At 38.4% G+C, this 14,791-nt stretch overlaps 1 protein-coding gene across 1 annotated transcript in view; it reads left to right on the forward strand.

Annotated features, from left to right (window-relative positions):
* LOC137297694 (3-hydroxyisobutyrate dehydrogenase, mitochondrial-like) overlaps positions 1 to 12,976 on the forward strand; it is a 36,210-nt gene extending 23,234 nt beyond the window's left edge. The window contains exons 4-8 of the mRNA XM_067829618.1: positions 4,056 to 4,177; positions 5,452 to 5,585; positions 6,854 to 6,930; positions 7,600 to 7,756; positions 9,173 to 12,976. Of these exons, the coding sequence (XP_067685719.1) occupies positions 4,056 to 4,177; positions 5,452 to 5,585; positions 6,854 to 6,930; positions 7,600 to 7,756; positions 9,173 to 9,331 (649 nt within the window). The 3' untranslated portion in view covers positions 9,332 to 12,976. The remainder of the gene's footprint in view (positions 1 to 4,055; positions 4,178 to 5,451; positions 5,586 to 6,853; positions 6,931 to 7,599; positions 7,757 to 9,172) is intronic.
* Positions 12,977 to 14,791: the final 1,815 nt, after the last annotated feature.

Here is a 14,791-nt window from a genome sequence, read left to right on the forward strand (position 1 = left end):
GTACCATATGATATTATTACAAAATGTTCTCAAAATCCATTCCTTTCACACTTTTTATTGACATAACCTGTTATCATCGTTTTTTTACCAAAATGTACTGAAATTGTTAGTTGTTGAAATCCTCTGCTGTTTTGAATAAGTTTTAAAAGAATTTTAATGCAAATTCTCTCATAGTGTAAGGTTACATTCTCAAACTTATTTCTCTTAGTTTTAGCATTTAGGCCCATTGTGTTTGAATGTCATTTGTTTAGTGGCAGAAATTTGCAAGCATATTCAGGTGAGCTATAGTGTTGATTTTCTCAAACATAGATTTCATTTATCTCACAATGTCATGAAAAACAATTTTTGGTTATGATAGGGCTGTAAATGCTACTCAAAAGAAAGGAAGGATATTTTCATACGGTACGGTGAGGCATAACACATAGTAATATTAAGAAACTGTTTGGTTTTTAACTTTATTTATGTGAATCTCAAGATGTAAATGATGATGGCACAATGCACACTTCTTTGATTCACTTCTTCATCTATTCTTTCAGGGGAGTTTTATAACAGTCCATCAATATACAGAAACAAACCAGTCTGAACAGCTGCAATGTAGGTTATGTATATAAAGTCATGACGCACAACAAGACATGTGGGCCAGTAGCACAGATAACTATAGATTTGTTTGACGCTCTCTGTCCGTCCATCCCTGGTCCCTCCTATAAGGGGGTGTAGTTGGATGAATTTTGGGCATGTATGGGTGACGTCAATACAATATTTATATTCTTGTGGGGGAGGAAGACTGGTACGTTTAGAGGTTGGAGAAGATAATGAGTTGCTGATGGCTCTTTCGAGTGACCTTGAGATATTCCTGTCAGACACCATCTAAAGGACAACCCCTGGAGGTTAGTTTGTCTGGTTGTGGCAGAGATGATGCTCATTTTGGTACTGCAGAGGTAGCTTTGAATAATGAGGTTTTCTTTCTGATAGCAGCTTTTAATGACATTATTAATAATTATCAAAGATGAAACTTTTTGAGATGATAGAATTTATGCATGATCAACATCTATAGTCACAGTAGTAACATTTCAGTATAGCTGCTTATACTGTTTTCTCATTCCTGTACAACCAACTTTTTAGAATGCCACTCGAACAAGTGAAACATCTTGAATATTTTATGTATATTTTGGTTGCCAACTCTCAATATGCTGTGAATTATATCACCTTTATTGAAATTACATCTGATATTGTACATTACTATTTTATGAATTTACTGAATTTGGCCCAGATTTTATCCAACTTTATTCTACATGATGATCTAAGCTCAGCATAATAAATTCATTTCTGAAACTATGTGTAAATATTATTTTTCAAATTTAAGGTTAGTTTATGCTTTAGTGTCCAACTGTTTCACGTTGATAGTTTATTTAATATGTATTCATCTTCTGAAGGTTGCATGGGGTAGGCGAGTGGTTATGGTGTTCACTCATCAACCCGAAGACCTGAGTTTCATTCACATGGATACAATGTGTGAAGCCAAATTCTGGTGTCCCTGTTATGATCATTCTGGAATATTGCTAAAAGCAGCATAAAACTAAACCCACTCCCTCAGATCCACTTAATATTCATAGAAATATGTTTGAATAAAATATTTAGAATGTTGCATTTACAAATGGAACCTATCCAGTATTTGTGGAAAGGTCAAATGGGAATACAATTATTTTGAAATAGCGTAGATACTAGGGAGTGTTACTACGTATATGTGTCTTTTGTATGCAATTTACCCAGAGGAAGTTGATGTCCTGGCCAGAAGTTGTTTACTTAAAGCTAAACTGAATGGTGAATGTATTTTTATGACCAGTCTAAGTAAACTTAGTCTCAGTGTTATTTGTTTCCCACCTCTGAGTGTAACAAACCCTAGTAGGAGGTCATGTCAGGCTACCATTGAGTTGGACCAATCAGAATCACAGCTTATTAAATCACAAAGGTGGTCATTCACGCATGCCTTTGAACTTCTACCTCTAAAAGGTTTGTACCCAAATGATTCCGAATGCTATTTTCCGTACAACTGCTTCCGGGTGATGCACATGGATCACACTACAACTTTGCCAACAGAAGTAATCAGTCGCTGAAAATGGCATTGTTGTCAATATTCAACACGGTGAAGTAACTAACGGTGTCACAGTCTAAAATTTCTAGTACCGTTCAGTTGATTTGTCTGTGGTTTAGTGAATGTTCCATTAGCATCAATGAATAAAGTTTTATTCTGCTTTTAGCAATATTCCTGTAATATCACAGCAAGGGACATGCATGAGTGACTTCCCAGATTTACATGTGATAAATCAAACCCAGGTTTTCAAAAGCTTTCTCGCCTAGACTACCCCTATTCTCCTTCATTAGTATAAATAGGCCAAGCTGAACTAATGTTGTCAAGACAAGGAGATGGTGGTTATTTTTGCAGTTGACTTCAATATTTTGTTTCACAGATTTGTAAATAAGATATCAGGTATGATGGAAGCTATGTTGCAGCGTATGAAATGAAGCTAAATATGGGTATACACTACTGACTTTTCAAAACTGCTGACACAGTTCATTTTATGCTCTCTCAACAATATTATCTTTATTTTAGTTGTTAGCCTCATCCAACTCTAGATATCCTTTCCATGTCATGAACATCACAGTAACACACATTTTTGCATCAACTGTGCAAGTACCACATGCTCATCTATTGCCTTTACTTGTTTTGGGGGTTTTTTTTCAATTTTTACTTGTTTAATTTCTTGTGTTTCCATACAAACATCTTGGAATTAGTCTCAAACAAATAGCATTTTTTTCCCACCAATCTCTACAGCTACTGAATACTTCTTCTCTAAGCAGTTACCTCTCTAGGCTATCATTGGCTACAGCTGTTAGAGGCCTCGCAAACTTGCTGTATTAAATGTGGTGTTGGAGTTGGCCTGTGGTAAAAGCATTGGCTTGTAACCCCCAAAGATCTGGGTTTTCTTGAATTTAAAGCTGCATAAAAGAATATTCAGACAAGATATGGAGGTTATGACATATGTTTTGTACTGTGTACAACAATGTTGTATGTGGACCCGTGAACGTCTGGGATAGGATGGCACAGGCCCTCATGTAATTATGAGGATTAACGTGTGTTTTTTAAAATATGGGGAGGATGACCCCTGACTTGAAATGCTTCACAATACAATATACCTATACAAGGATGGGCACTTTGGTGTACCCCACCCACCTGCTTTGCCAATCGCTACACTACCAACGCATGCAGTCAATTAAAACTTTATCTAAACATAATCACGGATCATTGGCCTATCGATCACCACTGATAACACATACCAATTCTTTATTCTTATTTCTACAAGTCGATTAAAAGCCAATTTTGACCTTCACCTGAACAATCTTGACACAAATGGCAGACAGTAGCTTGCTATCATCCACCATTTGTGTCAAGATCATGCTCGTGCTCTTGATCAGTGGACTGTCTGGTCCAGACTCAATTTACAGACTGCAGCTGGAATATTGCTGACTGTGGCTTAAAACTAAAGTCACCCCCTCACTAGTTGTGTGTGTTAAGATGTTTATGGGGCAGTGGCTGTAGCTGAGTGGTTACAGTGTTCTGTCATCACGCCAGTACACAGGCTCGATGCCCTACATGGGTACAATGTGTGAAGTCCATTTCTGGTGTTCCCAGCTGTGATATTGCTGGAGTATTGCTGAACGTGACATGAACATAAACTCACTCAGACTGGTATCCCCACCATATATTGATGGGATAGTGCTAACATTTTTGGCATTGTGAAACTAAATTCACTTACTAATATATCAAAAATAATATTTTGTTAAAGTCAGATGTTGTTGAACATTGTTTGATGTTGTTTCCAGTTTCATGATGATGTAGATGTTATTTTCAGTGTCATACAGATGTAATGTTACTTTCAGTATGAGACAAATGAACTGATACTTTAAAGGTCAGACAGATGTAATGATACATATTTTCAGTGTCATAGAAATGTTATGATACCTTCAGTGTCATATAGATGTAATCTTACTTACAGTAAGCTCCAGAAAGGCAGTTTGCTGATAGACAGCAGCACCATTGACCCTGCTGTGTCCCAAACGATGGCCCAGGTGGCAGAGAGCAAAGGAGCAACATTTGTGGATGCCCCAGTATCAGGAGGTAACTAACTCAGATACACTGTCAAAAAGACTGAGGAGGCAATACATCACACCACACTTCTTTAAAAATAAAAAAATAAATGATTCACTTTTCTGAATAATGCTAAATATCAGCCCTCAGGGAAGCAACCACATACATACATACATACATACATACATACATACATACATACATACATACATACATACATACATACATACATACATACATACATACATACATACATACATACATACATACATACATACATACATACATACAAGTCTGTTTATCTATACACACACACACACACACACACACACACACACACACATACACACACATACACATATATATATAACAGTCTGTTTATCTGAAATCACTTCTCCCTGAAGATACACAATTGAAACATGTAGAAGATCTGTGTTGTGTCATTATTGACCAACACTGATAACATAGCATACAACAGTTTTTGATGTACACATCAATTGTATACCTTCCATATGTAACTAGTGATCTCTTTTTGGAAACTGTTCGTCACGAAGTTTCAGTTATCGAATATGTGTACCTTTAATGACTGAATACTTCATGGCATGGCAGTTGACTTCACAGATATTTTTGAGGTTGTCTCAGACTTTTGGTAGTGCCCCCAGTTAAGTGACTAAGAAGTTAGAGGTTTTCAGATACATTTGCTGGTTAGATATGTGCATCTGAGGACCCCAAATATCTGTGCTTGATTTAAGATGGCATGACTGCTAAAACTTGCCTATAACACAACTCATTCGTGCCTAACGGCAAGGGACATGGATACGTTGGGCCAGACTCAGCATGAATAGCATGTTTTTCAAAGTGGACAGCATACATACAAATTTTAGCTTGTGATGTTACTGTTATCTCAGAGACACCGGAACATCCTAATACTTTGTTTGAAGGAAGCGTTGGTGGGGCCATTGTCTAATGTAATACAGTTTAGTGACCAGAGTTATGTCCCTTAGACATCTCAGGAGTACATGATCATGGGTTCAACTTAAGATTCACAAAGGTTAATGTCTAGGGATGGAACAGTATTACAACTGACTAATTTTTCACTGAAAAGTACAAGTAGTTCCAACATTATAAATTGCTAACATGTTCATATTGTGAAGACCCTATGTATTTATTTCCAGGTCTACCAAAAAACTGCATACACACATTGCCTGTCAGATGAACTGACAAGCAAGTTTACATAACGGCACCAATTCGTGCAAACTCACCCAATTATCTGTAACCTTGATGAAAGTGTGGTTTCTGTGTAGGTGTGAATGCTGCCCGCGATGCTCTTCTGACATTTATGGTGGGTGGATCGGAGCAAGGATTCTCTGCTGCCAAAGTCTACCTGGAAAACATGGGCAAAAATGTTGTGCACTGTGGTCCTGTGGGGACAGGTCAAGTGAGTGTTGACAGGAGGGGTCAGAATATTACAGTGTACACAACAGATACTGTCACTTCCCTGTTGCCTGAGGAATCTTCTCTCTTTTCTCTTTTCATGATGTCTGGGGGTTTTGTAAGCAGTTCATTAGCACACTCTTTTGTAAGCAAACATGACAAGCAGAGATGCCCTTGAAATGGACAGTGCAATTGCCAACATTAACCTTGAGATTCAGAAATTGAAATTTTTACTTTCAATCTCAGTGCAAAATCACATACATAAGCACTGCTAATTATCAAGGTTATCTGTATCATAGTAATTCTAAACCTTTGTCAGATTTATCCTTAACACTGGTATGCAAAAATTCACATCTTTCCGAGACACCTGTGGCATTAAGACATTCCTGTCCCAGCCCTTTGATTACACAAGTGCAGTGCCGAAATTTCTCACAGTGCAGTGGTCACTTGGCTTTGGCCTGAAATAGAACTGGTTACAAGGGTGACAAGTCTGTCTTTAGCAATAGCAGGTCATGGGTGTGGTGTACCGAATGGGCAGTGTTCACGAATAGTGTCTGACCCTCTGACAAATCTGGCAGATTTGCTAAGGGTCAGACTGAAGTCCCCAACTTGCTGGCCCCAGTGTCTGACTGAATATATTACGATGACTTTGTCTGAAATTGTTATTTGTGGCATGTGACACTTGTTCACTGTTTTTAAATTTATGTTTATAATATATGTATATAATATATGTCATCATATAATGTCAATAATTTCAATGCCAATTTTGAGAAATGTTAAATCTGAAATGTTTGTTTAACTTTATTCTGTGGGTCCTGTGAATTTTCAGTGGGTCAGACAGACATCTGAAACTTAAAGGACCCAAAGTCCTGTTACTTTGAAACACCATTTGTGAACACTGAATGGGCCAGGATTAATCTGTCTTTAGCAATAGCAGGTCATGGGTGTGGTGTTCTGAATGGGCCAGGATTATCAGTAAATCATGATAACTTCAGGTTTCATGCATTATTTACAGCCTAACATCTGGAGATTCTGGGTTTGAATCTGTTGCCAACAAACCATGCTGTACGTAAGAGATAAAGCAATAGATCAGATGAACAGACTTGGTGATTTGGATGAATATGTGACATCATAACTGCATAGATCGGTACTCATGATATCAATCACTGGATAATCTGACTTGGTCTTATTTACAGGTAGCCTTCATGTAACTGGATATTGCCAAATGTGACATAGCCACATTACAGTGTCTACTTCTATTCTCTGTTGCAGGCAGCCAAGATCTGTAACAATATGTTGCTAGGCATCTCCATGATTGGGACATCAGAGACCATGAACCTGGGCATGAAGTGAGTACATGTAGACATCACCTTCATCACATTTCTGCAGCATCAGTTTTACATTGAAAGTGTTCTCTTTTATTAAGTTTTAGCTTAAAGAGATGCCAGAATAAGAGATGTGATCATTACTGAATATCTGGCACTCGTTAAGATAGCACGCTGGATTGTAGAACTGGCACAGTTACCTCTGAGTATAAAGTAACCCATATATGTTGTTGTACCTCAGTAACGCATGTCAACTCTCTAGTTGCATGTACAAGAATACAGACGTTGAAGATTAAGATTTCATTGTCTTAACTGATGACAGTACACATCTGGCCAACTCCTTGCCACGCTTCTTATTAAATCTCTCTGATTTCTGTATAGACACATATTCATGTGGCTCATTTTATGCTGAGATCAGAATTAACAGCTGCAAGATATAAGAGCTTTTAAATGATGAAAATGTACTAACCTCTGACAGGACTGAGATTTTATACTTGTGATGACAACTTCACAGGTTGGACAGCTGCTGGTTTTGACAGCTTCCACTGTAGGCTGAAATCATATGTTATATCATATTTATAAATTCATATTCTCCTGAACTCACATTGTTTAATGACTGTCCGACCATCATATATAGCTGCTCAGTGTTTACCTTCAAACAACAGCCTTGACCAAGACGTTCGTGTATTCCAGATTGGGCCTGGACCCCAAGCTCTTGGCAAAGATCCTCAACATGAGTTCTGGTCGCTGCTGGTCCAGCGAAGTCTACAACCCAGTGCCCGGTGTGGTGGATGGCGTTCCCTCCAGCAACAACTACCAAGGAGGCTTTGGGACTGCTCTCATGGCCAAGGTCTGTTTACATGTCTTCCTTTCCTTGTGTGTTGGATAGGAGGTGCCAGATACTACAGATTCACATACTACCTATCAGATGTTTAGACTTACCAGTGTAGATGTAGCCTCTTACATCAGGCAGCTGTACTGAACTAGATTTTGCTACATATTGCATACTGTTTAAAGGTACTGTTTACACATGAACTGATGTATTGTACAACAAATTTGTAATGTTGGAAAAATTATGGTCATGAGTTAAGTAGATGATGAAAGTCAGTGAAAATCCGCAAATTCCTAACAAACCTTTACACCAAAACGCACATGTTCACATGCAGGATATTTGCACATGCTTTTTAGCAATTTCATGCATGATCCTCGAGCAATTCATCTGCATAAAGTTTGCAGTTGGATTCCCCAAATAAGAGGAGAAATCCATTTTTGATTTAGTCTTATATATGCATAACATCCAGTGAGTGCTCTAAGAGTGTCTAAACCTTTGATGGGTAGTATATAAACAGACCTCGGTCAGGATTCCTAGGGAGAACTGTGCCCATGGCCACTGCATGTGAAGGCCAGCTCAAGGTCTCTTTGTACTAGAAATGATTGTCATTAGAAATGGCTAAGAGATCCAGTGTTTAATGCATGTTTTTATATCCAGTGCATGTTTTTTTATATATATCCAGTGTGTGTAGATGGATGCTCATGATGTGAATCACTTGATTGTCTGATCACAGATTAGATTATTTACCAACTTGTTTTCATTTTTGCTAGAATACACCTGAGAGTGACATTAGACAACAAACATGTTAATGACATTACTTTGAACGACATTTTCCTTAACAATTATAAACCCGTGAAGATCCAAGGTAGAATAGGTCTTCAACAACCCAAGCTTGCCACAAAAGGTGACTATGCTTGTCATAAGCGGCAACTAATAGGATTGGGTGGTCAGGCTTGCTGACTTGGTTGACAAATGTCATCAGTTCCCAATTGTGCATATTGATGGTCATGCTGTTGATCACTGGATTGTCTGGTCCAGACTCAATTATTTACAGACCACCATAATATTGCTGGAATATTGCTGAGTGCAACATAAAACTAAACTCACTCACTTCAGCAATCATTACTTATCATTTGAGTAAGAATAGCAGTGTGTAACAATTTGTAATCCATGGTTAGTAGTTATTTAACAAATACTCCCTCCATGTGAGTTATAGGAGGCACTTACACAGCCATCCCACATTGCCACACAATGCTGCTTTTTCAGCAAAAGGCACTATAAACAACACAATACACCACAACGTTCAATAACACGACACCATGATGCTCCATGACTCACCATGACACTCCACAATACACCAGACCACATGACACTAGGTCACACTATACATTGATATGCCTAATATGTTGAGTGTCTTACTGCGTTGGGTTGTAGGACTTGGGTCTGGCTCAGAGTGCTGCCACAGCCAGCAAGTCTGCCACTCCCCTGGGCTCAGCTGCTCATCAGATCTACAGGACCATGGTCAACCACGGCTTTGGGGGCAAGGACTTCAGCTCAGCCTTCAAATTTCTACAGGGTGATGAAAAGAAATAATCAGTTCCTGTACGCTTTACAGTACAGAACAATGTTTGTTGCAACGGACTGGGTGTTGCTTCTCAGGCACTGTGCATGGCAGCCAAAAACAGGACATTTTTTAGTTGTCAATTTCTGTTTTTTGGCATGAACTGTTTGAAATTGAGTAATATATGAAATGAACCTTTTTGATAAGCCTCATTTTAAATTTTAAGCATTTAGGAGTTCCAGGTTTAGGCCAGGGGTTAAGCTGTGTATACTCTCATACAGAATCTCCGGACCCTTTCATTGGAAACGCTTCGTTCTTGTTTGTAATATCAGCTACTGCTCTTTTCCTCTTGTCAAAGTGTATTGCCAATTCGTCTCTACCTGAAAAACAGTTCCCTAGGTTTTGCCATTCTGTTGTAAATGGAAGTCTTTCTCTGTCTGGTATTGTCATATCAGTGTTGGGAAACATATCCAAAAACTATGAGTGTTTAAAGGGGACATTCTTTTCTATATATAAGAATAATCTTTGATAGTCAAATGGTATTTGATTGCCTCAGTCTGGAATGGACATAAACATGAGTTATCTCCCTTTCAGCTTGGTTTATGCCATGATTGTATCGAGTCATGGTTTTAAATAGGCTCATCCTAGTGGTTGTTCTGGTTCTCTGAGAATTTGTTGTTCCTAATGTTGAAATGTAGATATCAACAGAGAAGACAAGATTTCATCTGTTCGTCCCAAACAACTGATATGTATGATAATAGGGTGTGTTTGTAAGTGCTTGTCTGTGTTTGTTCAAATATTCAGGGATCTTTATCACTGTAGGTTGGTTGACGTGGAACTCAGTGAATATTTATTATAAAAGGACTCACCATGACTGTATGTTTTTGAATTAAGTATAACCATTAGAATGATTTTGTTCAATGTTTTTTTTTCCATCTTTTCACAAGTGTCTTATATTTTTTGTGTTATTTGTAACTGTTTTATTTGATCAATACTGAGTTTTGAAAGATAGTTAGCTGGTCTCAAAAAGTTTTCGTGTACTGACATAAAGGCAAAGGTTTCTGATGTATGTAAAGGTTTGCTTGTGAGAATCCATCAGTAGGATGATCTGACTGCAATGGGATTATTATTTTTCAAATATATGGTACAAAGAGGGTCTTTGTCTACTCATGTCCTATATGGAAACATGTTTTGCACTTACATGCTTGAATGTATTTTGTAATGTAGGTCAAGATCGTCTCTCAATGACAGCCTCACATGATACTATGTGAGAAGCCCATTTCTGGTGTCCCCCACCGTGATATTGCTGGAATATTGCAAGAAACAGTATGAAACTAAACTCACTCACTCACTTTCCATGAATGAATATAAAAACTCCCTCCAGCATTACCCACCACCTGAGTTGGCATGCATTATATTCTTTCATCTACCAATGTATATATAGCAATATCAAAACTTTATAAGGAAGGACTAAAGTTTTGTAGAAAGTGCTTGAATTAGTTTGAACATGAAGGCTTACGAAAAAGATGACTCAGGTGTCAGAGTCTTCTTTCTTTTTTGTTAATTTTGGGAAGATGTGTATAAAATAACTTATGACTGCGCTGAAACATTTCAAGCATCTGCCTATCACACCTCTCACACCTGATAGATCATCATTATTCTTCTTAATTTAGAAACTTGATTCATTCTTAGTACTGTGTTAATATTGTTACTCTTTCTTTAGTGCTGCCTTGAAAGTGCTCACTGGTGAATACCATGATCTATCTGAAACTGTATGTGGAGAATATCCACTGACTACTAAGTGCTTCTTCATTGAAAGGATATATTTGCTATTTTGCTTTTATCTCTGGTTATGATCATGTTTCAGTGGATTGATGACAATGGTTATTCTACAGCCAGAACGTTTTATATTTACCAACCATGTTACAATGGCAGCAGGTAAAGTGGCACTGAGTTTATGACAATCAGTGGTTTTTGGTCAGTGGTCAGTGTACCACAGTACATGATGGCAACTCTTTTCATAGTACTAATTATATGGACACTGATATTTGTAGGGTGAAATCTGTTCGAATGTTCCTAGTATTATCAAATACCAGTTTATCAGGTCCAAGCGATTGGGTAGCCTAGTGGTTAAAGCACTTGTTCCTCACACTGAGGACCCAGGTCCTCTGGCATGATATTGCTGGAATATTGCTAAAAGCAGAGTAAAACCAAACTCACTCAATCTTACAGACCACACTGACGTAGCGATGAAATTGATGACCAGCATAAAACAACATTCATTCCTCACCCATGGAATTATTACTGATTTTATGGTAATGTTGATGGGTCACAAGTTATGATGAGGTGTCAGTTATTTCAGTATTGATGAAAGAAAGGATGGTTTCATTGTCACAATTTTGTCTTCTAAGGCTCTGTGTCTCTCTGATCACAGTTGGTTATAACAAATGGTGAACATCAGTGATTCAGTATCTTTGCATGGAACATTCTCTTGATATGTAGCTATATTGTAATACTGTATTGGTGGAAATAAGCAAATTATGTTGAATTAATTCTTTTAAAATGATCATTTTGTTCATTGTTTAACTAAGCTGAAAACCACAACCACCTGTGGTGAAATTGCAGGGTGTCAACCTCAACCTCAGACAATACTCTTTCCTAAATACTCAGTGTTGATCAAATACCCCACAGGTGTACTTGACCAAACAAGCAGTTGGAGTCTCTCTGTATATTTTGGAGTGGTATTAAATGGGATGCCATAATACTTTGATGTACCTGACAATTCTGGGGTTTTTAGCTGTGTTTAGCCTAACATATGAACAGGCCGGTGCATTTTCCCACAGTTCAAAAAAGAGTCGACAGTATTTATATGATAGAGCATTTACCTTTTTTCACTGAAACAAATGATGTAATATTTTGTCTCTGAAATAATTATGAAAATCACTTTGCCTCTGAATCAAGGGAAGTGATACATTAATAACTAAGGCAGTGATGTTCATTAGGGTTGCAACGATTCTGTTTAATTCATCAAAAATCAGATCTTACACCTGAGATTCGATTTTCGATAACCATTATTGCTGTTTTAATTTGGTATTTGAATACCTGTTAAAACAATTTCCAATCCACACAGCCAGGACATAATTTTGAATTCAACTAGACTGGTTTTGAGTGCTGAAACGTGATTGGTTACCACCAAGCTAATTATTGTGATACACATCACCATGACGATGGATTTGACGCTTAAAAAAAGCAGCCTCACTTGAGTGAGATGATATCTGATCTTTTGCGTTTATGACGAATAAAATAAAACAATGACCAAAAGTAGGATCCAATCCTGAAAATAGAGGTCTAGGTGACTTGTTGCAGCCCTATGATGATGCTATTCTACTGAAACAGTTTCTTTGTCAGTGAAACAAACAGAATTGACTTAATCACCATTTTTCACCATTACCATGGTCACGACATGAACATTGTCAGTGATGTGATTGTGATTGAAAGAAGATACCAGCACTACTACAGTGAGTTGTACAGTTTCATACCATTTACAAGTGTACCTACATATAGGATGTCACTTTTGTGGGTCCACTTATATGGTCATCTTGATCATTGCACAGATGTAGAAAAAGGAGAATCTCAACTTTGGTACCAGATTGAAATAAACTATTTGCATTGCTCCATCCTTTTTTTTATTCCTTTTTTTAATTATTCCACATTTTTGTTGTACAGCAAATCATTTAATGTCATTCAAGATATATGTTTCACTTTAGATTCATTTTGTGTCATGCATCAACATACAAAGTTGAGAACTTTCCCTGTAGCCATGTTCTTGAGGCAGCTATAGGACAGGTCCTGAGTAACATCCTTAGCATGCAACACACTCCCCTATCTACCCTGTGACTACCTTTGGAGTGATCTTCTATTTCTTGTTGCATGAGAGTGGACGTGTTATAGCTTCGTCATAGAGTTGAGTTGCTTTTTATATTATGGAGAAATCAGATCCTCCAAATAGAAACTGCATGTTTTGCGCTCAGTGTTAAACAATATTTCCAACAGTGGACCACACATTTCGCGTGTTGTGTGGGTTGGTGTTAATGGGAGAAATGGTGTGAGACATGCCCAGGGTTATTTGCTGAGGATTTCAAGGTCTATAAATGGGTGTGTGCTCGTAGAATAGCAAACAGAGCTAGGAACACCCCTGCTGACTAAGGCCCCACCCCAACCAAGAAACCGCACTTCCTCCTCCAGTTTCAACATCTCAGGGCGGTTCGAGGGTAGTTATCTATAGCCTCTCCTATCCTGCAGTCTACACTGTTGGTTTTTAGGCCTCTGTTTTGTCTCCAACTGTGACTACAGTCGCTTTGGTTCATCGAGCTGCATCACCTGCTTATTTGAAAAAGTATATTTCCCCAAGTCATTCTAGATTACCCCTTTCGATTTGTCGATCTATCTCGTTGGAATGTTCCAGTTCTAGTCATTCAAAATCACCTCATGGATTTGTCGTATTCTCCCCAACAGAGTGAAGCTTATCATCAATCTGTTTCTATTGATCATACTGAATCACGTACGGATTCGCGTGGTGGTTTCGGCACTCTCTCCCATTTGGATTTGCGCCACTGAACTGACTCGCCAGGCCGAATCAATTCACCAACATGAATCAATTCACCAACATGAATCAATTCACCAACATGAATCAGTTCACCAGACCGAATCAATTCACCAGGTCATAGAGATTCGCGTCAATGGGCAGGTTCCCCTTTTCGTGATGGCTCACGTCACCGAACCAGTTCAGTTCACCATTCAGTAATTCAGAGGTGTTTCCTCGAACCACATCTTGTCACCAAATTGTTTCATGGAATCAAATCAATTCGTCTACCCGAATCTTTTCACTACACCAGTCTGGTTCGTTCATCCCCGTTCACGTCGCATAAATGCGCCATCAGATCTAAGTGGTTCACATACTTTTTCTTGGAGATTTTCGTCGACTGAATCACTACGGCATTCAGATTCACATGACCACTCTAAGCCATCCCATCGTGATGGTGTGCCAGGCTCTTCTAATCAATCTAGATCTCCAGATCGAGTTAGATCACCCCATGGTTCAGCCTCCCCAAAAAGACAGCATACTACTACGGTTCGATTGATTTCAACTATTCATTCCCTGTAGGAGAGGTCCCTTGAACATTTCATCCTGGGATGAAGGATTCAAATCTGTATTGGCGTGGTCGTCAGATATGCTTTTTTTGTGGCAGTATTGGAGAGGTTTCTACCAAGGTGCATCAGGAGACTCATTTTCATGTTTCTGACGAGTTACTGAAAGTGCAGAAATCTTCAGTTGGAGAGTTCCTTTAAACAACGCAGAACACCATGGTTTTCACCAACCAACCCCGGAGTTGAAGGATTGTTTTCATGACACACCCTCCACCCAATCACGGGTTCGGAGTAGGAAATTGTCTTGTGATGGCGTTTGCCGTCAGCACCGCAAGGTCGGTCCC

The sequence above is a fragment of the Haliotis asinina genome, chromosome 10 (genome assembly GCF_037392515.1).
Source record: "Haliotis asinina isolate JCU_RB_2024 chromosome 10, JCU_Hal_asi_v2, whole genome shotgun sequence".
NCBI lineage: Eukaryota > Metazoa > Mollusca > Gastropoda > Lepetellida > Haliotidae > Haliotis > Haliotis asinina.